The 22,562-nt window shown below is 44.4% G+C and overlaps 1 protein-coding gene across 1 annotated transcript in view; it reads right to left on the reverse strand.

Moving 5' to 3' along the window:
* The window catches only part of LOC109520627 (vertebrate ancient opsin-like), a 32,013-nt gene extending 17,965 nt beyond the window's left edge, over positions 1-14,048 (reverse strand). Inside the window, exons 1-2 of the mRNA XM_019877988.1 lie at positions 13,630-14,048; positions 7,894-8,222 (exon numbers count right to left, since the gene is read on the reverse strand). Of these exons, the coding sequence (XP_019733547.1) occupies positions 7,894-8,222; positions 13,630-14,002 (702 nt within the window). The 5' untranslated portion in view covers positions 14,003-14,048. The remainder of the gene's footprint in view (positions 1-7,893; positions 8,223-13,629) is intronic.
* Positions 14,049-22,562: the final 8,514 nt, after the last annotated feature.

Genomic DNA, 22,562 nt, shown 5'->3' on the forward strand with positions numbered 1-22,562 from the left:
CAAAAATGAAGATGAAAATCCAATGATGCTGTAGTTGGCGGGGCGCTCCTTTGTATATAATAATAATAAAAATACATTTGATTTGAAAGTGCTTTTCACAGTACTCAAAGACACTACACAACAGGGATTACGAGTTCCGGGATAAAATCATTATTTACTTATTAGCAACATGATACAGTACCTATGGATGTTTTTCCGAATGCGGTGGAACCACAATGCGTCCCAAATAAATCGGACTTCTCCTCTGACGATGTGCGACAGAGGTGCAGAGAAGAGGTATAGCAATGGGGTTACAATCTAACAGCAGACTATTCACGCACTATGCAGACCTTGGCGGCACTTTGGTAGAAGTCGCGCGCGTCTGAGGGACGATAACGTAACCCTAATGAAACGTATCAAACAAAATATATTTTTTTTCTTTTTGGAACATGGAATGGGACGAGCCAACGTCACGCACTGTGAACAGAACGGTTCATGCCAGTTTTCGTAGTCTGCCTCCTCTTCATCTAGCGCATTAAAATACGATGCATCTGCGTTATCTCCTCACTTGCAGCATTAATAGTAAAACACACACGCACAGACACAAAGTCACATTGTCAGACCGTTTGTTATGCGCTTGCGTTTCCTTCGTTGGCAGCAGGGGGCAAAGGGCCCATCAATATGTGTGTCCCGGAACTGCCTCAAACACTGAGAAACACACACACACACACACCTCACCAGGAGGAGGTCCTTTTGGTTTTAAACTGAATTACTGTGATCTTTACAAATTATGTCAGTCCACCCTTGCTGCGTCGGGCGAGCGGGTCGGGCAGAGGTGTGATTTATTTGACTTTGTAATTCATGAAACTCGATTCGAGTTAATACATGAGTTTCAAACTCAACTTTTAGCGAATAACAAAATGTATTGCACAGTCAACCACCGGATTTAGTATGCGCATCAGACTAAATAGTACTGGAAACCACACGGCGCCCTTGAACATTTTCGCCACGTCCAACACGAACTAGCTGACATTCCACACTCGGACAGACGAGGAGAGATATTGATTAGTGAACTGAAATAACATGAAAAACCGAGGACGGTTCAGTCCGCACGCTCAGACGGAAGGCCGCCGTTGACGCTGCTTCCCGCACGTTAAGCTCAGCCTAACGTACCGAGGCAGCCACGTGTGCTTAACCCCAAGGATCTCCCATCTCTTGCGCTCCGAGAAGCAGTCAGGGCAATCTCGGAAGTAAATGTCAGAAAGGTTTCACAAAGATTGAGATCATGCCTTGACAGCCTCCATGTATGGATTTGAAAGCTAGTTATTTTGGGCATCCGTTGATTTGCTATTTTTTTCATCAATCCAAGTCCCGTGTTTGCCTTTCCGTTCCTTTAAATGGAATCCACTTTTGAGTGCGCTCCAGCCTCGCCTCCCGGCTTCCCTCCTCCATGACGAAACAGAACAAAGTGTGCGGCCGCTGCTCCTTTTTCAATTCAGAATTCTCAGGCGGCACGTCCGATATCTCGGGGAGAGAAACACATGAACTAAGCGGAGCTGGGGCACCAACACAACAGTCCCGGATCACAACTTGGGGAAGTCTACACAAAGGCAAGCAATCCAAGAAACTCGACTGTGTGATTCCGGAAACGGAGCAATTGGCTTCCATTGTACAGGCTTCAATTAAGCGAATTATCAAAACATGTATTTGGACAAGACTCAAACTGCGTCTGAATAAACCATCGAGCATCGGTGAGAGGAGGAGGAAGCTCAGCACATGTTTCCCCACATGCCGCTCACAAAAATATGTCTTTTGGATAACATTAAAACTACGTCCATCGCAGATTCCTGGTTCGCGGTCCCGCTATTTTTCGGGCAACATTTCACAACTATATTCTTCTGCAATATATCTCAACGAGTGGCTTTTGAGGGATGTCGTAGAGTCGCATGAAACAGAGAAGCCTAATACGCGCTACGGTCAAATGCTTTGCCCTTTTGTCCTACTTTTGATTCCGAACTTTGTCTTGAGAAAGTCCAGATGAAAGCTTCGCATATTGAAGCATCGGGGTTGTTATTTTCAGACTCTCCGTCCCACTTTGCCATCGGGCCAAATGTGAACGGAATTAGAAGTGTACCATATATGGCATTTGATGACAGCTGTCAAAAACGTCACGGGACAGATGGCTTTTAGCTCAAGCCACTTATAATTAGTGCTTTGATTTACTGGGTCACTAATGCACATTGGGAAGCTTTTATTAACCGAATTAAAAACTTGTACGTGAATAAATAGAAGCTTTGACTGGTTGTTTCTTGTATTGTCTCCACAATACTGTAACTTTGGTGAATATATGTCACACATAAAGTGTAGTTTGGGTGAACAGTACCTTTTCGATCGAGTACCATAGTAACGTGTGAGTTCAAATACCTCACGGTCATTATTTCAATAAGCAGCGGCTCTAAAATATGAACGCTCTCATTCCAATCAGTTTTAATTGAAGAGGAGTAAATGGCCTACGGCCCGCCATTAAATGAGCATGTCTCAATTATGAGGGTAACTACTCGAAATGATCACGCGTAAATCGAGTTTACAAGTTTGCGCTCGCTAAAAGACGGCCCTCAGTTTTGAATTGTTCACTGGGAAAAGAGCCACAATTCCAACAAACAAACACGGGATAGATGATGGATAGCAAACAAAGTCCCAAGATAAAAGCAAAACAAGCTTGCAAAGATCAAGCGAGACACAATCTTTGCTGGCTTTGGCTTACGCTGCCTGATCTGTTTTGGCAGAGGAGCACTTTTTTTTTTTTTCTCGACACAATTTTACAGCTGCAACTTCATTACACCTTCTTCCCATCTGATTACGTCCGTCTCTCAGGATTTTAAATGGATTTTGTAAGTTGGCTACGTTGACCTCCACTCGCTAGAAGTCTTCCACATTAAGGTTATCGGCGGGTTTTAGTTGATTGCGTCTCACAGCGAGGCTGAAGGGCCAACTTTTTAGTCTTGGTCCCTTTCAAACGGTCCATCGACATAAGAAAAAAAGCTTGCCGGGGGGGAAAAAAAACAGATAGGCTGGGTTAAGATATAAGATGTATGATATTAAATATAAACACTGGGCATGTTTTAGCGGAACAGGAATTATCTCAAAAAGACGAAAAAGTGAAGAAATTACATTTCCCCCCCCCCAGAATGATGAAAGTGCGTTTATTCCATCCACTGCTTTGTGACACTATTAGACATCTTTTTCATTGCCTCGCAAATGTGGTCTCAGGTAGAATTCGTAAGAGGCAGCTGAGCCGAGAGGGCATCTGAGGTATGGTACAGAACTCATTCGAGCAACAAAGTGGGCAAAACCAAATGATGATAATAGACCACGGACACAGAAAGGATACTTGAAGAGGGCGCGCAACTATACAGTAAAACGAATGCAAAGTGGAGCATTGTATGGGGAAAATGAAATGGACCATTGTGTGAATTCAACGACAAAAAGCGTGCCCGTGTGCAAGCAGTATTAAGTCCTACGCGCCGTCGGTACAATTGCACAATCGCATGAGGACAAGAGCCGAATCAGAATTCTGCCTGCGCAAACAACTTTTCGGGAGAACTTTCAAAGCAGCTTCTCCTCTTCTCTTCTTCTGCCGTGATTGTGAAGGGCCGTGTGTAGTTACGCTGAATTGCGACATGTATAGGAGTCTCCGTCGCGAAGAGCGGCTGGAGCCTTCGGCAGCCGAATTGGATGGCAATAGTGTGACGGATGATCACACAAACACATCTGCGATTACGTTTGGCTGTTTGATGGGAATCTGTGATAGGGGAAATGTACATAATGCGCAGTACACGTAACGGCAGCAACAGTCTTACTGTAAAAACACGAGCTGTTTTCTGACTTAAAAAGATGTGTCACGGTCGTTCATGTGGTCCTGCAGAAAATCAATTGTTTATCTTCCCACCAGGGAGGGGAAGAGTAATTAATTATTCGATGATTAGGAATCGGGTCGATTGTGTGCAGCTGATTCTTTTGTTTAATTGTGTTTTGAAGCAATTCAGGCAAAGTGGAGTTCAATGAGTGGGGCTGAAACCAAAAGAGGTATTATGCATTCAGTCTCCAGAAGAAGAACGTGACATCAACTACGAGAAGTTGAGCCGTATCCACGTAGAATTTCCTCTATGGCTAAGCGGGAAGATTGATATTTTTTTTTTCTTTTCTTTGTACTCAATACAAATCCTTCATTGAAACCCATCAGTTTATTTATTCAATTGTCCCAGAGCGCATCAAGGTAATTAAATCATCCGTTCCCTCCGTCCCACAATTCAAAATATTGAGAATATTTGCCCTACTTCGGCATGGTATTACGTCAGTTTAATCCAGCAGCACTATTCGGAACCTTGCTAGGGGGGCATCGTGTTTCCACCAATGTGCCGTACTCCTCGATGCCACGAGGGACGCATGGATAAAATGATCGGATTTTGACCACCAAATGTCAAGGTGATTGTAAGATGTCATATTTTATTCCGCAGAACGTAATAGCTTGGATGGAATTTTATTGCATCTTGGCAGGCCGAAAAACTCACCGCTTACAATATGGTTTTCAAAAGTCAATGTCAGCCCAAAAGCTCCGGGCCAAAACTTGGGGACAACAACATGAATGAAAAACATGCTGAAAGACACTTCAAAAATTTCACATGGTCTGCTAAATTCAATTCTGACTTTACTGAACATGTCTTAAATAAATAGCTCCCTTTGTAAATCAAAACAGACGCCGATAGTGATTTTGTCTACAAGTGTCTCATCTGGTCTGAGTCTGGTTTTCTTGCCCCCCCCCCCCCCCCCCCCCCCCCCCTGGCCAATCAACTCCTCTCCTGCCCTCGTCTCTTCCCCAGCCGTCTCTCACCAAGACACCAATGTGTATTTTGTTGTTTTGATTTTGCATTTGTCTTCTTTATAAATTAAGACACGGTATAGATTTAAAAAAAAATATATAGTTAGAGACATATGATGTCTGGTATGTTTGTGATATAACAAATGGTTCTTATTCAAACACGTCATTCTGGTTTCCTTATGGAACATGATACTTGAACGTTGACGAGAGCACTTCTCTCAAAGAGACGCACGTCCTCTCTCGCTTCGAAGAAATTATTTGACTTTACGGTAAAGTAGGTGGTTCAATTTTTTTCCATCCCAAGAGTACCTCATTTGCATTGAAATGTTCTCCAGTACCCTGTGCCTACATTGGATGATATGATAGCAAGTCATTAGCATTACCAAATGGTCCGAGACTTGGGGGTAAAAATGCTCGTGGCGAATGAATTTACACCAAACTGATGCAAGGTCACTTCATTTGATGTGGGCCCAGCAGTCTGAAAAGGATTCCCAAACCAGCACACCCAACCCCTTCTCTTTCATCTCTCTCGCTGCTACGCTCTCTCTTGATATCTTCATCCCCCCCCCCCCGACCCTCCCACCCTCCTGCACTCCATTTCTAACTGTGTCACATAGCCTAAAGGATGTTGGAGAAATTTAGCGCATGAGTGAATTGCTAAATAATCACAGGAACTTTATAAGTTGCATTCAGACCACTGGTTTGGGGGACATGTGTGGCTCGCCAGACCTCAGTCTTAAGGGGGGCACGTGAAATGCACTGGGGGGGGGGGCAATTATTCTGATAGTATTGCCCTACAGACAGCGCTTTGCTCCATATTTTTGATGGTCCTATGCTGGTCTCTGCATGCAGTTAATAGTCTTGAAATTGCGACACCCGCAGCACAGTATGACCACAGACAACATTTACATGACATATTCAGCCCCGAATCATACAGCGACGCCGAAGCCGCTTCGGATGTGGCAAAGTGAAGCGATCTGTGAAGATGCCCCGTTCATTTACTCATTGGACACGTATCATTAAGCCAGAACTCATGGGATGAAGACGGAACCATTACTTTGGATTGTATTATGTCATCCTAACAGCATTTTCTGAGTATATTAGCCATATTTTATAGCTAATGTGATCTTAAGCGCTAACCCGATCCTTGTAGGCTATCCAATCACAATTCTCAATTTAGCGCTGCCACAAATGATTATTTTACTGGCCGCGATTAGTCAACTAATCAGATCATACGCAAATCGCAGTTCATCGCCCCAGCAAGCAGCTGCTCTTCTAAAAACCATCATCAGCTTACGGCTTGAATTCTTTAATCGTAAAGACAATTAAAATGACGGCACATTCAACTTTGGTTTATCGTTGCAGCCTGTAGCGGCATTCATGACGTGTTGAGAGATGATGGAGCAACTTAAATTGAAGGCGATAGTGTAGCCAAAACATTTTTAGCTGTAAAAATAGAACTGTACAGGATGCATAGTTGCACTATGAACACAATGAAACTATCTGTACGATGTTTTTCGAAGCAGAGGGACAAGTAAACCCCACCATTAGTGAGGAAATCGTACCATATCTGCAATTGGCGTGTTGTCACATATCCCAATTATTGACCTCCTTTTTTTGGTTGGTTTTCAACCTGTTTGAGCAATTTGACCCATGATGTTGAAAGCATCCGGAACAATCGGTGTTAACAGGCAAACCACACCATGGGATGATTCGTAATATTTGACAGCTCTGGTTGTTGTTGTTTTTTTCTTTTTGGGGCACAAAGAAGACAAATCTCTCCTGTTTTCTCATCGACCTCTGCGTGCACCCATCGTCAAGCCCCACTTTGAACCTTAGTCACCCCCATGCGGACTGTTCAATTGACTGCCCCGTTATTAGATGAGGGATTTCGGCTTTCTGCGTTGAGTTGGCCAGTCCCCTTTAATATGTCCCAAATGATATCATCCAACATCACCGTCAATAAGAGCTGACGCGTGGCATTGTATTGTGTCGGGAGAGCACTCCAAAGGCTGCGAAAGATAAAGACAGCTCACACACTGTCATTCTCCGCAAAGGAAGTGCAGGCGTCATGCACCGTAACAGACATGAGAGGAACTGTTTTGCAGAAAGTAACAACATGAGGTGAGAATAAGATGTCTCAGCACCAAATCGAAGTAAATATGAGTCCTTTCCCTTGGTGCTTTCTTCAAACACGCAAATAATTCTTTGCTGTCGATGAGATAGCAACTCTGAAATGGAGAAAACATAGACTTCTGAAAGGAACAACTTAGATTTTTCAATTTAAAAAAAAAAAAAAAAAAAAGGGCCGTGTTTACACAGGTCCTCGATTTGTCTTTATTGAAGGAAGGCTGCACTGTTGTTCCAAGACTGATGTCCAGTCTTTCCAGGACTTTGTTGTGTCAATATCACGCATCAGATTGTTGGGCAGTTTTATAAGATAAGACACGAGCGTGCTGATGCAAACAAACACATGCACGTCATTGTTTATTTGGCAAGGCATGATGCTTGCTCACAGACGGAGGAGCTTGATATCTTGGAAAATTTGATGTGGGACTTGTTGCAAACAGTGCACTTTGTGTGCGTGTGTGTGTATCTCTCTCTCTCTCTCTCTATCTATCTATCAAAAGAAAAAAAAGGACCATGAGAATATCTGAATTTAATTTGGGATTAATCTCCAGGTGTCAAACAAGTTTCCCGGCCCTCGAGGATCAGAGTTTGAGGCCCTTTAATGCGGTCTCATTAATGGTGGGAATGTTTTTTTTTCATGATTTGTTCTGGTGTTGGTGTATATAATGTATTAATTATTCCATCCATCCATTTTCTAATCCGCTTATCTTCACGAGGGTCGCAGGCTTGCTCCGGCAGTAGGCGCGGTACACCCTCAACTGGTTGCCAGCCAATCGCAGGGCACACGTAGACGAACAACCATTCGCGCTCACAATCACACCAAGGGACAATTTCGAGTTTTCCTGGCTCACTTGCTTCGATTGTGTTGATGCAACGAACGTTTCCCGAGCCCCGTTTGGACTGACCTGTTTGATGGCGCACAGCAGCTTTCCATAGCAGAACACGATCACCAACAATGGCACAATGAGGCAGAAGATAAATAGACACACGATGTAAGATATGTTATTCGCCGTCTTGGCTTTCCAGTTGACGGAGCAGGTGGTCCCTGGTCCTTCTGGACCGTAGTGACTCCAACCAATAAGCGGCGGCAGGGTCCAGATGAGGGAATAGACCCACGAAAGGATGATGCCCAGGCAGACCTTGCAGTAGTTGGATGAGTCGGCCTCAGTGGGTGTCATCATGGTGCTGTAGCGCTCGTAGGAGAGGACAGCCAGAGAGATGAGGGACACAATGCCTGCGGTGAGATCATAAATATTTAGATGCATCAAAAAGGCCACGATTAGTAAACAGTAAAACACCTTTAACAAAACACCACTTTAAAAAGTTCTAACAACTTAACAATGCATGAATGTAAAAAACTAAACAAAAAAAACAAAACAAAAAAAAACCTGCTTTTTTAATAGCAGGCACTGAAAATATGTTATTCACTACTTCAATGGTAGCGTTTGTATGACCTGACAGTAAAATATGATTAAAATGAGCTTTTGAAAAATCAACCCTCTCGCGCCCAATCTTGGACATTTGTAATTATTATTTCTAAACTCATGGTGCGACCAAAATGGCCAATCGGAGATTGTACAGACAGAAGGCATGACCTTTTTTCGTGGATGAATTACTGAACTCTGGTCTGTTGTCCTTGTTTTATGAATTCAGTTTTCATTCATTATGCACGATAGTATACAATTCCCAAACAACTGTTCGACCTTCCTCCTTATGCATGGCCATACATTAACACTAAAATATAGACATTTATACCTATGTCTGATATTGACAACGCTGAAAATGAAGGGCAGACTACTTTCTGTCACCAAATTATCACCTGCGTCAGGGGCGAGGCTGCTTCATGCGCCTGCACGGCCACATGAGCACAACATGGCCCCAAACACACTCGACTAGATTTGCGCTGGCACAAAAATGAAGAAATTAAGTTTCCCGCCAAGAAGAGCACGAGCGCCAGTCTACCAAAATGTTTTTATTTCTGTGATTCTTTGAATCGTGTTTGTATCTTAACATAACACGTTTGCCGTTCCGGTAACACTGCCTGCAGTCCCAATAATCATTGTAGCGTGTGGTTTTCTGATCTATAATCTTATTAGCCAAAGTGATTCCCTGTAATTATCAGGCAGCAATGATGCGTGCAATTGGTTAAACAGAATAGAGAATGGCCCATTGAATGATCAATATCGAGAAAATGGGCACCTTTCTTCCATTGATTCGGGAAAGAGTAGCCACAGCGGATGCGCAGTGGGCTGATCAGTGCACTGAAGACCCTCTCTTTTATCAAATCGTGCTCCTGATTCAACCGGACAGCTTTAGCAAAACCCGTTTTCACATCGGCAGGAAGGTTAGCGCGGTTAGCACTTATCAGGCTTCTGCAAAGCTTGCTGATGAGCTGATCGTTTGACTCAGGTGTGTTGGAGGAGGGGATCATGTAAAACAGGCTGAATAGGGGCTCTCGAGGACTGGACTTGGCTACCGGCCGCACTTTGGCAACCCGCTGTGAGCACATCTGCCACAGTGTTCAGGTTTCTGTGTCCATGCCAGTGCTGGAGTGACAGTATAGTGCCAGTGTGAAGTTCTTGTGCCTCAGCCTTTTTTTTTTTTTTTTTTTTTGGTCACAAATTACACTGTAAAATTAATAAATAAACACCAAAACGTTTCAAAGCAAAAATAATTGATAACATTTTAAGTTTAGCAATTCAACAAAATAATTTGAGTTTTAGTGGCGGAATGTTGGTTGACTAGTTAGCACGTCCGCCTCGCAGTGCTGAAGTGCGGGCTTCGATTCCGGCTGCGGCACTTCCTATGTGGAGTTTGCACGTTTGACCTTTATGACGCTGCATGTTGTTCTTTGTTCTCCATGCCATGACCACTTTGCACCATCATGACAAAGTAACCTCGACTCCAGCCAGGTGCTTTGTCTACCAGACGCCCATTTTCAGATGCATTTGCTCTCTTCCGGATGAGTGCATGTTCATCCATCTTTGTGCTCACATTATAGATGTCTGTGTGCGTGTGTGTGCGCGCGTGCTTGCACATAGGCGATCTAACTTCAGTATGCAGCAAGTGGGCTCAGCACTGCAAGGTTAATCCAGTGACTGTGCAGAGTCCACTTGAGGCAGGAGCAGGACTCCAACAGGATGCACAGACATGCAGCATTGATGAAATTCAGAAAGGGGGGTGGGAGGGAACCTTTGGACAGCCACATCGTCAGAGGTGGCCAGCAGAGGTGAGTGGGTCAAATGTAGTACACAGCGTATGACACGGGAAAATACACGCGCCCAAAAATTTTTGCACCCGATAAAATAAAAGCAAAGGAAGTTCAATCCAAAACTGAAATGAATGACAGGGCTTCTGTGAGCGCAATGCAGCCGATCACGAGCGAATCGTCTTGAGACAAGAAAAAACCTTATCAAGATGGCAACCCGGTCGTTGGCAGCACTGGCCTTTAAATCTATTTCGACTGTCATTCATCATCTCTAAAGCTGCATTGAAATGTGTCGCGAAAGCGTCACTTTTATCAAAACTGAAGCCAGCGCGTTCTATCCAATCCAGTCTTGGACACTTTCTCACCGTTTCCTTGGTTTTTATGAGCCCATTAGGAGCGAACTCAGCCATTCCAAATGCAGATGCTAATGATGTCTGAGTTAAAGACAGACTTTCAATGTGTCACCCCTTCGGCTCGCGGAAGCCGAACTCGTGTCAGATCAGATTAAAATTGGCTCCTATGGATATTAGCGGAACACATCTTCAGATCTTAATCTCACTTGAGTTAGAGAGGTTGAGGCGACAGTTCAAGCTCAGACGGGGGTATCGGGTGGCCCACTTTGTTATCGGCGCTGCAGTTGAAATCAAGTCATCCTGTTTTGGAAATTGCCAAATTATCCCCACAGAAATGAAAGTGTGAGAGTCGGTTTTCATCTTAAATTGGATGGATTCAAGCGAGGCTCATGAGTGAAGGAAAATATTCAAGTTGAGCACAAAAACGTGAACGTTTCAGCATTTGACATGAAAAGGAACAGGGTGGCCAATGTCAAAAATAGAGGCTCACTGGGCGAATTGTTCTCTGGTTTCTCAAACACAATTTTGGATGTGCACATGTCCACTTAGCTGGTGTGCCACCAAAAAGAAGAGCAAATGTCTTCTTTCAACAGTTTTGCCAATGTTGGAAAGACGATTCCAGATTGTGTTTCAACGCAACAAATAGTTGAAGCAACATTTTTCAAAATCATCTTTTTGAAACCCATAATATGCTTTCCAGCCAAAGATTTATGAGCCCTGCCACAAAAGTTTCAGTGGAGGAAAGATATTACGGGCGACTGCGGCTCATTTAGTATGCACTTGTAAAAAGGAATGTCGAGCTAAGACTTTCTGAAAACGTATACATTTTTTATTCAATGTTACTTTCTGATCCGATTAAACGTCATTTCTAAAGGCGACAAGCTTTCATTGTGAAGACGGACGAGCTCGAGGAAACGTTGCAAAGCAGCTGAACATAAAATTCGCTGGATTGATGGTTGTGTCCTGAGGTGCGCAAACAAGTAATGAGAACAAGATCAATGACAAAAACATATAAAGAAGGACAGCGCTGACGTATTTGGATTCTATATTGCGGTTTTAACAACTGTGGGGATGGCTCGTTGGAATGAAACAGATTTAAAGCCAGACAGGCACTTTCAGATACCTATTTAGAAAAGTATTGATTATGCTTTGGTCACTCACTCATTCATGATGTGAAGAAATTAGAGGACGATATTAGTTATTCCCTCCCAGGTCATTGCAAAAATTATTTACCAAATATTTTGTCACAATAGATGAAATTTTAAGTTGTTAAAAACATACATTAAGGTTATATTTTCATACGTGGCCCAAGCCCTGTGCAATGTGTAGTCTAATGGTGCGGGTCGAGTTTTCTTTCTTTTTGTATTTTTGTCATCAAGTGCTGGTAGAAAGGGGCTTTTCCGCTGTTGTGGGAGTGAACACAATCCAAGCAGCTCCCCTCATTCCTTTAAAATTCAGCGGCCACAGTATTGAACATTGAGGAAGCAGAAACGGAATCGCTGAGATCCATGAAGAAGATCCAAGAGTGACAAATAAGTTTATGAAAGCCTGCAAGGAGACCTCCAGGGGCCCGTGGGCAATTACAGATCACCGCTGTGAAGCGGCCACTCGGAGACGGCTTTCCACCACAATCGTTCTTGGCTGTGTGTGATGACCCAGTTACTTCTACAAAATAATATCTGTGACAATGCTAGATATTCTATTTGAGGCTTATCGTATTTTTTCAGCCCAAGACCCAAATTAGAAATGATATTGATTCATTAGTCGGGTAATGAAGGAACACACATACAATTTAAATAAGCACACGTGCAAATTCATGCCTTTTTCGTTGTGTCATAAAATAGCCTGAATACATCTCTCTATGGTTATGTTGATCACGGCTGCACATGATTAGCTTCATGAAGGTACCATTTTTGATACAGCTCTTGACTTGGCGTTCCAACTGTTGTGAGTATCAATTTTAGTCTGTATGCAGATGAGCGGTTTTCTGATGAAATGACGAGTCTATGAATTTCTGCAGCCCCCAGAGTTTATACAGACGCAGACATTGAACGGGCCGCTTGCCATCACCAAGCTCGCTCTCTATGATCCCATCAAATGTACACTAGGGTCCCATTTCTTATTCCAAACTGTCCGTATTCCGCGTGTGCCTCCGCCCGCTCATAACCCAAAGAGCCTGCTTGCACCGCAGCTAAATGAGGGGCAATGGAGCGTCTCTTGCCTCAGGCGCACTCACTAACAATATCTAGTACACAACAATAAAATAAAATAAAATATTTAACGACCAATTGCACCCTGTCCTATCCTGTGCGTGCGTGTGCGGTCTAGAAGCACCCAAATACGCCACTGCCACAATAACGTCCACACAGTCCGTCACGACAAAACAAAGGACGCGCGTGTAGGGTCGCGTTCATGAGCGCACTTACATGTCACCTCTCACGATCGCATTCGTGCACTGTGGCACTCTGCAGCCCCTCACGCAGACTGCGAGACGCGGAAGGACAGGGCAGGGACGTCTTCAAAAGTAGCCCTCCAATAGGAACAACGCTCATTTAACCCAGCGGACGTCATTAATTGCTGCATTCGGGGATGTGATGCGCGACTGCAGTCTCGTGCGGATCGGGGATGGCTTCCACCGCGAAATAGAATGACGACAGCTCCAATGAACAAGGAGCGCAGTGCAAACTTGGCAGTCGGCGGTTTGTCGTAGAAAACGTCAACCTACCTGCCCTCTATTCGCGCACGCTGAGCGAAAATTTTCCAGGCTCGAATCGAACTTGTGCGAAACACAACATTCGTGCCGGCAAGAATGTATGCGCTCATTCATTCGTTTCAATGCGGAAAGATTGAATTCGGACGTGTCGCGCGTGGGGCGCGCGCCGGAGTGCACGACTGCGGCCCCGGTCGCTCGCGAAACGGCCAGCAAAGAAATCCACGAACGTCGTGCAAACGGGGAGCGTAACTTACCAAAGAGCGAGTAGGACGTGTCGCCTGCGTGGGAATCCGGCGCGCGCCCGAGTGCACGACTGCGGCCCCGGTCGAAATCCACGAACGTAGTGCAAACGGGGAGCGTAACTTACCAAAGAGCGAGTTGGCGAAGCCGTACCACACGCAGCCCTTGGCTCCAATGAGCCACCTTCCCTGCGTGCTGGCCGCGAAGCTGAACGGCGTCCCCAACAGGCACACCAGCAAGTCGCTGACGGAAATGTTAATCAGCAGCAAGTTAATGGGCGAGCGCAGGATCTTGTAGCGGCAGTAGAGCACCAGCACCAGCAAGTTGTTCACGAGTCCAAAAGTGCCGATGAAGCCCAAGCACACGGCGACGACGAGATTCCCCGTCGGAGTGAGGGTGGAGCGCCGAGAGCCGCCCCCAAGGTCCGGGTGCCCTTCCCCGGCTCCGGCGTGCAGGGCGCTGTTGAAGCCCGAGCAGATGCTCACGTTGGACAAAAGCATCGCGGAGGCGGGCGCGCTGGGTGGCCACCGATACTAACAGTCCACCACACTTACGCCGCAGTTGTTGGGCTTTCTCTTCATTGTACAAGAAGGGAATGTATGGGGATAATTGGGGGGGGGGGCAAAAGAAAAAAAAAGTTCGATCAGGCTTTGCTCCACCGTGTGGCAGTCTGCATGCACACTCACGCTCTCTCTTTCTACAGATGCTTCAGTCTCTCCCACAGACAGCTTCCTTCCCTCTCTGGCCGTGTTTAAATCACTCTTGGCCGAGCGAAGGTTGCTGACGTAGAGGCCGAGAGGGGGGGAGCAGGGCGCGCAGGTGCCGTGGGAATCAGAGCATCATCATCATCATCATCATCATTTTGTAGACTCAATAGAGAACTGCACACGCTGAACCCAATGTTCTTCACGAACAGTTGGGTGCAGGAAGAGGTAGCAAAAGTATTGTCATTATTTGTGCAGCAAAAAAACAACAACAAACAAACAAGACTCTTAATTGATTGAGTAAAAGTAAATAAAAATGAAAATAGAAATAAAAAGGTCTACACTGAAACGCGCTCAAAAGAAAATGTGAAAACATTATATCCAACATACAGAAACTGCACACAACACAACAGTCGGCTCTCCATCCTGTGCTACCTTGCACAGTGCTCCTACTGAGGAGAAAAATAAATCACTGTAAGAATAAACGATCAAAACCTGCTCCCTAGGCGGTCCTGGCTTGAATGGCGACCGGTGCGAAACCTCCTTGGCTGGCCCCCTAACACACACACAAACACAAATAGAAAAAAACACACACAAAAAAAACGCCTGAGCCGATATATTCTCATTTTTTCTTTCAAATACATTGGACTATGAATCAGTTAGAACACAGCAACAGCCTACGCCTATGCTGCAAGACAACCATATCCGGGAATATTTTTTTCTTTCCACCAATGCCCCCCCCCATGGCTGTGCATATCACAAATGCCAAAGTTGCTAAACTTGAGAACCAACATTTTTTTTTTTTTTTTATATGGGGTTTACACAATTTCCCAACTTCATTGGAATTGGAGTTTGTACTTTATTATTTCCCACCACTGATCACGCTTCATTTTGTGAGTGCAAGACCAAACTCCACCAATACCCAATTCGCTTGACGAACAAGAGCCCCAGAGTCTCGCTTGTCTCCAATACCCCCTGCAAGGACAGAGAAAACACATGGAATTATCGTGACCTGGATGACTGAAAGCGTTGGCTGTCCCGTAAGATGAAGACACTCAAAATCTTTTGGGACCCGACTCACCCTGAGATATCGCTGAACCTCATGCAAATTGACAAACTCATGTGTAAGCAAATTAAAAGAGTCACTCCACATATTGTGTGTGATTGGTTTTGCATGACAATTGGCAAGCAAGCTGTTTTCTTTCCATCCATAAAAAAGTCGAAATTCTCTTCATTCTTTTTGTAATTAAAAAAAAGGCAAAAAGGAAATTGGAAAAAATCCATTCATAGGTCAAACTGTTATCATTTTAAACTGTTATCATTTTACCATAAAACATTTTTTGTTAACTGCAGTAGTCGAGGCCAGCCAGCCCATTTTTTAATTTGTTCTCTTCATTTCATCGCATTTCTTTTGGCAGCCTGAATTTCCAGTGCATGTACGCTGAAAAAATTGTTGTTGAATTTACTTCATAAAGTGGTTGCAGGAAATATAATCACTACACATTTACTTAAAAAAATGGATCCTGATGATTTTTTTTTTTTTTGGGTGTAACCATGTAATCATATGAAATTGAGTAAATTTAACCATACCATTTTTTAAAAATCTCGGTGTATGAAGAAGTCCATTTTTTTATTTTTATTTATTTCCAATCAGGTTTCAGTCCCCTCTAGGCTGTATATTGGTGCCCAGTGCAAGTCTGGCAGGAAGCACAGTCGATTGTCCCTGGTGAGAATGATGTACAATATTTGATTTGCATTTTTATGATTTAGTCCTGTTATGCGATAAATATTGATTCTGAACTGCTCCAGATGATGTAACTTGGCACCGTTGCATGCTCTTATATTGTATTTTTGGACAGTATTATTAATTTCTAAAATGTGGTGGTATTAAGAGATGGATTAAGTCCACTAAATCCACACGGCCTACCATTGTTTGTCTTAAGCATTTTCAATCGGTTAAAAAAAAGGTGTTCAACAATGTGAATACAAAACTATGAATACACAACAACAACAAATACAACTTTCGTTTTGATACCACGTGAAAAGCATGAGTCATTCGGTTTACGCAAGCAGCTAATTTTACCAGCCAACTCTATCGCCACCAAAACATGATTCGTACTGATCCAAGTCATCTCTTGTCTCAGTGTGGCGTCATCTTCGGCTGACATGGCGCTTATACACTCAGTCCCACAGTGACTCAAACTCAACAATTCACCTCCCACTGACAGCATTCACACACGGTTTCATTTTTGGAGAAATAGAATTTTTCAGGCCATTCATGGCATCTGCGCCATGAAGGTTTCCTTCTGTGCGTATAATGAAGAGTGGTGAAGGACTGGCGTCTATTTGACACGCGGGCAAAAATGTTATAGAGACACACATGCGGACAAAGAGCGGCACTCGGGCTGGAAATCACGACGGCATTTTCTTTGAAGGAGAAAATAAACTCCGTCAGGAACATGAAGAGAAGCAGAATGAACAGAGGAGACACCGATTGGTAGAATGGGCACAGGAGAAGCAAGGCAAGATGACAAGACTAGACAAATGCGAAACAAACCATCAAAATCGAATAGAGGTTAAATCAGGGGACAACCTACAAAAATAGCGATCCATCCATGTTTGATACGATCCATCGCTTCTCCCTCAATAGGGTCTAAGGCACCTGTGTCAAACTCAAGGCCCGGGGGCCATATCCGGCCCGCCACGCCGTTTTACGTGGCCCGCGAAAGCAAATCACGCGTGTCAACTTCAATGGTCCTTGGTAAAATCTGTACCGAAATCTCAAATTGTCATGTGCTATAACGTTGAGATTTTGCAAAAAAATTGTAACCCTGTTTACACTCACTTGAACAATAATTGAACAAACAACCATTTGAACGAACTAATAATCCATCGATTTGTTGTGTACAAGTAATAAAACCATTTGATGAAATATACGATACGAAACATTTATCCGGTTTCACTGTCGTAACGGCCCTGGGAGAGGCTGGGAAAGGCTCCAGCACGCCCCCGCGACCCTTGTGAGGATAAAAGCTGATCGGAAAATGGATGGATGGATATTTTCTTTTGGATGCTTGGCCACGTGGCACTTTGACACAACGCGCTAGATTTTGCCAACTCTGTCAAAGTGGGCAGGATGGGGTGACCTTCGTCACATTCGAGCACATTTGCACATTCGGGAGAGCGAACAGATGCACTCCTTTAAACGTTTTTTTTTTTTTTTTTTTTTTTTAACAATACGTAAGAACAGATTTAAGTAAACAGCATCGGATAAAGAAGAAATGCCCGTGACAAAACATTTGGACATCTGCGGTTGACCGTAATTCGCCTTTAAAGGGGCCTGACGGAGCCTTTGGTGTTACTGTAAATCCGAAGGTGCCAGGTGGATTCCTGTTTCGCTACCTTTCTCTCCTTACAACCCCTCCCGCCATCTTTGTGTACATGTGTCTTCCCCCGAGGGGGAATCATCTTGTGCACTCAGAGTGCATGGAAACAAGGACGGGCCGAACCTAAAGGGCAAAAGTCGGCCAAATGTTGTCCATACAACATGGCCGTACGTAACCTGAGAGCTCCCCCGTTCTTCAAATCACCCGCAGATCCGATGCAGCCCCTTAGCAGCTGCTTGTGCAATTCATTTGTCATCTTAATCCAAATAAAGGCATTTCAATGAGCGCTAATTTCTTCCCCACATAACGCTTTGGAATATCAGCTCATCTTCATTCAAATGACAAACGAGACTAATTATCCAAAGTTATGTCCTCCTCACTTGCTTTGAGTACAGTTAAAAAATTCTCAGACAGAAAATAAGATGAGCCGAGGTAGAAGTAAAACTCACACTGGGCAAAGGAATTGTATTCTTTTGTCCGGAGACGTTGGTGCTTTTGGTTTTCTGGATTGCTGTTGAGGGATTTTAACATGATTGCATGATATCAGCATGCACTGAAAAATATAATATAGGCAGACGGTGATCTCCGCTGAGAAACAAAATCACATTGCGAGGGTTACACCTGGTGAAAAATGTCCAAAGCAGACTTAAATTAGAACTAAGTAAAGTTATATATATTATTTTCCCTAAATCAGCAGGTGCTTCGGTTTGAACCTTATTGGGACGGCACTGTGTTCCCTGCAACGACCAAATTGCGCACGTCTTTATTTTTATTTGACACGATCATGTCATGTGGTGTGCATTTGATGTCTTTGACGACACTGGGCTTTTTGTTGAGTCAACCTTTATTAGGTGCAGTCATTCATTATTGTGTTGACAATGAAGTGGTGGAGCACAGACTTTTTCTTTTTTTTTTTTTTAAAGCTGAAGACCCATGCCCCTCATCGCACCACCGGTTCATGTGTTTGCTTCTCGCTGCAGTGCTTTCTATGAGGAGTTGCCGCCATGTTGATTTGCCCAAGTGTGTGAAACGCAAAGGGCCGCTTATCCTCAGCATTTCAACAAAGTGAACTTAAAATGTGCAAAGAACACTCCATAAGAAATGCAAAACAATTAATTCAACGATGTCAAACTAACGCAAGAGCCCCAAAAGAAAACAGACAACTTCAGCTGTTGTTTACAGCAGCACTCATCTCTTGGGTTGGACGCTTTTGGGTTCATTGTCTTCCTGATTTTGAATGAAAAGCATGACTGCTTTTTAATGAAGACAAAACAAATATCTAATTAAGTCGTGAATCTCCCCTACTGCGGGATCAACCGATTCTTCTTCTTGCGCATCATTTTTTTATTGTCATGAAAGCAGCATCCTGATAAAACAATTGTGAAGAGCGTCCAACCTGGTTCCGACGTCCCTCCAGGGACAGAATGAATCTGTCCGTTCTGACCGTAGTTCGTTGTGACTCTGCCATGACCTTGCGGCCACTTCGGATGATTGTCGATTGACGCTTTGTGTGGAAGATTCCCTTTTCCAAAGCGAGAGACAATTTCAGCCGTCACGGACAGCCAGATTTGCTTCCGTTTTACCGGATGTGTTTTCAGAGCGTGCGCGCCATGCCTCCGGAAGTACAACAATGCGCGAGTCGATCTGGAGTGTTGCTAAGCAACGGAGAGGAATCCTGCACTGTGCATTTTGTTCCTAAGCAAAGTCGCGGCGGCAGTTAGCTTCCCACAGTTCATGATCACAAAGGCCTTTTCACTATTTTGTGGCAAAAATCTGGTCGTTGCCATGAAGTTAACATTATAAAGGTGTTCGTTGTCAACAAAATCGGTAAATGGAAAATGAATGACGTGAAATCGGGACTTTGAAACAGGATCGATAGAGGGGTGGAAACGTTGAAAAGAGGTTTGACTGTACCGGTAAGACATTAACATCACAGGTATGAACCATCCCAACCCCCCCACCCCAAAAAAAAAAACAATGATTTATTTTTGGCGACATGTCTGCACTTCCGTCGCACGTTTGTCTGTTTTGCCAGTGCAGACAATGGGAACAAGATTCACCCCGAGAAAGCAGTGAGTGCTTCAAGATGTCAACCACCGTGTGGCAATTAAAAGTGGGCCCACGTGATCAGAAGTTGGCATTTGCTGTTGAAGTGGCCTTCTAAATGATGCGCCACTTTGTCCTACGCAAAGCGTGGCTATCCGTGCCCGGGGAAAGTCAAATGGCAACGTTACTGTTTCTCTCCAAGGTCTGCGCTCCTCCCCAAATAGCACTCTTGATGCACTGCAACAAGGTAATTACCCGAGAAAAAATGTTCCGCGACATTTACTCTGACAACATCTCCACATTCTGTCCTAATTGGGTTGAAATTAAGACACTCGGGTTCTGCGGTGAAGATCAACTGCTTTTACTCATCTCAGCGGGAGCGAGTTGGTATTTTCTTACACTTCCAGGTCAACTGCGGCGAGGTGTTTACAACGGGGGGAGGTCTGGCTACAGCAAAGGATAATCCCTTTCGAAGCAGTCATACGCAACACAGACAAATGGCGCCTGCCGAATCCGCATTGAACTAATGCGATTGAATGGGTTGCGCTCATTTTTTTTTTCTTTTTAATCTAATACACGCCTACTTTTACCAGGCCCGCTAATGTGCAAGTCATCATCACAAAACATCAATATTCACGAGTCCGTTTGAATCCCATCGCGGTATTTGGAGAGGGGAAAACCAAAAACGGATCATCGACTTCAACGTACAATATCTCCATCCATAACCAAACAAGCTCTCAGCCCTAACTGTTATGTTTAAGATGCCTTCAGAACATTTCTCTCTTTATTGTGGTATCGCTTCATAAGAAGCTCAAAAGCCCAAATCTGCCGTAAAAATCAAGCATTGAACTTCGAGCGAACTTAAAAGCGCGGCTTTTCTCTCAACGGTTCAGCCGGATTTATTCCTGCCCTCTCGTTGTGTATACGCAGAAGGTCCGACTGCCATCAGCGCGTGGCTAAAGAAGTTTATGAAGGAAAATCGCACATACGAGAAGGGAAAGGGGGAAAAAAAACAATGTCAGGTGACAATCGCTCAATCTTTCAAAAGCTCCCCTCAGGTTGCCAGATGCAACATTGGCCACTTGTTCCACTCCTCTCTGCTTGTGATCCGTGTCCTCGTCGCTTTCGGAGCATAACTCGACTGTCAATTAGAATCTCCGGATCAGGGATGATATCCTGCCCCAAGTCGAGCCGTTCAAGTATCTTTGAGGGAAGACCCGAGCAAGAGATTGACAGATTGATTGAAGCCGCATCCGCCATGAGGGCGCTTGCTGATTTGCGCGAGAGATGACGTTTGTGCCGCCATATTTGGCTCCTCCTCTCTCACATCATCTCCTCACCCTTCGACTTCACGTGTGACCTTTCGCCCCCTTCGCCCTTCCTTCCTTTCAACTCATGCGTTTCCTCCACCATCGCCGCCCTCTTCCTCCGACAGAGTCCTTCCAAGTGCGGCCGCTGCAGCCCTGCAACTTAATATGCCCGAGGCTCAGATGAAGTGTGACACCGCGGCTCCATCCAGATTTATTGTCCACAGGTCCGAAATGAAGGTCCGCCACATCCCCTCTACTTTATCGGGCCGCGTGTGTCACTCGAGCGCCATGTTTTAAATGCTTGACTCACAGCCTGTCACCGCATGATACACGAGCGGAGAATATATCTTGGAGGATGCTTGAGGAAGGTTGCCGAGGAAGCGGCTGTGAACGGCATGCCAGAGGCCTGACAGTCCATTCATGACGCGATGCACCACCTTGTTCCAGACTGACTCAAGACCATCTTAAAATGACCACCATAAACTTTTTGGAGACGTGATATTGATTGATATCAACCTCTGTCGGCCTTGAAGCAGTTGGACTCGGTCTACTATTGTGTCTTACATTTTCATAAAGGGCTTTGGAAAGCTTTTTTTTTTTTTTTTTTTTTAAATCACAGTGCTTTTGGCGCATTCTGACAGTGCAAAGGATACAGTGGTACCTCTACTTAAGAAATTAATTGGTTCTGGAAGAAATTTTTTAACTAGAAACATTTTGTAAGGAGAGACGCTGTTTCAATGTAACTTCCCTAATCCGTTCCAAGCCCCCCAAAATTCATACATAAATGTTTTCTAAAGCATAAAAATGCATCAAAATGTGACATCGATGTTAGAATTAGATTATTGCACAATAAATGAGAGTTGTGTATGATGTAAAAAAAACACCCGACTGGTGAACACTTTTTCTGGGTGATTCAGATTTACGTAAAACTATCGGAACGCCTCATGGCCCGAGGGGTGAATGACGACGACGCTGCGTGGACACATTTCTATCTATATACACACTTAGACAGGTACGGTCGAGGTCCCTCTTAGCCAACGGGATGCCAGGAAGATCCTCGGTAATAGCCAATGGCAGAGCAGCTATAACTATGGTGCGTTCAGGAAAGTCGCAGCTGCGACGAGCAGCCTATACTGTATTTTTACCCTTCGTATCTTGAAATTTCTTTCGTAACAAGACGCAATATTTTCCTGTTGAGGCGTTTCGTAACTTGAAAATTTTGTCTGAAGAGACGGTTGTAAGTAGAGGTACCACGAGACATTTGGACATGCTGAGCACCTGAGTTTTTCTGGGAACGAGTGGGCTTAAGCGGTATTTGCTTGCTCAAACTGCACGTGCTGTATGACCGAAGCTGCCGGTTCGCACGCCAGTCGCAAATGACAGTTGCCACCGCGCACAGTGGAATCAGGACACTTGCAAAACATCTTTTGACTAATTTAAGTCTGGAAAGTTGCGGTAATGGGGCACATCAATGTTCGGAGGCACATTTGAGTGCAGTACAGTCAGTCTGAGTTGAGACAAGTGGGGGGGGAGAGAAGGAGGACGGCTAAGTGCGCCAAAGCACGCTATGTTCAAATTGTCCCATTGTGAGAGCGCAATTTTGCACAAAGTATC

Source organism: Hippocampus comes, unplaced genomic scaffold (assembly GCF_001891065.2).
Source record: "Hippocampus comes isolate QL1 unplaced genomic scaffold, H_comes_QL1_v1.1 scaffold317, whole genome shotgun sequence".
Classification (NCBI taxonomy): Eukaryota; Metazoa; Chordata; class Actinopteri; order Syngnathiformes; family Syngnathidae; genus Hippocampus; species Hippocampus comes.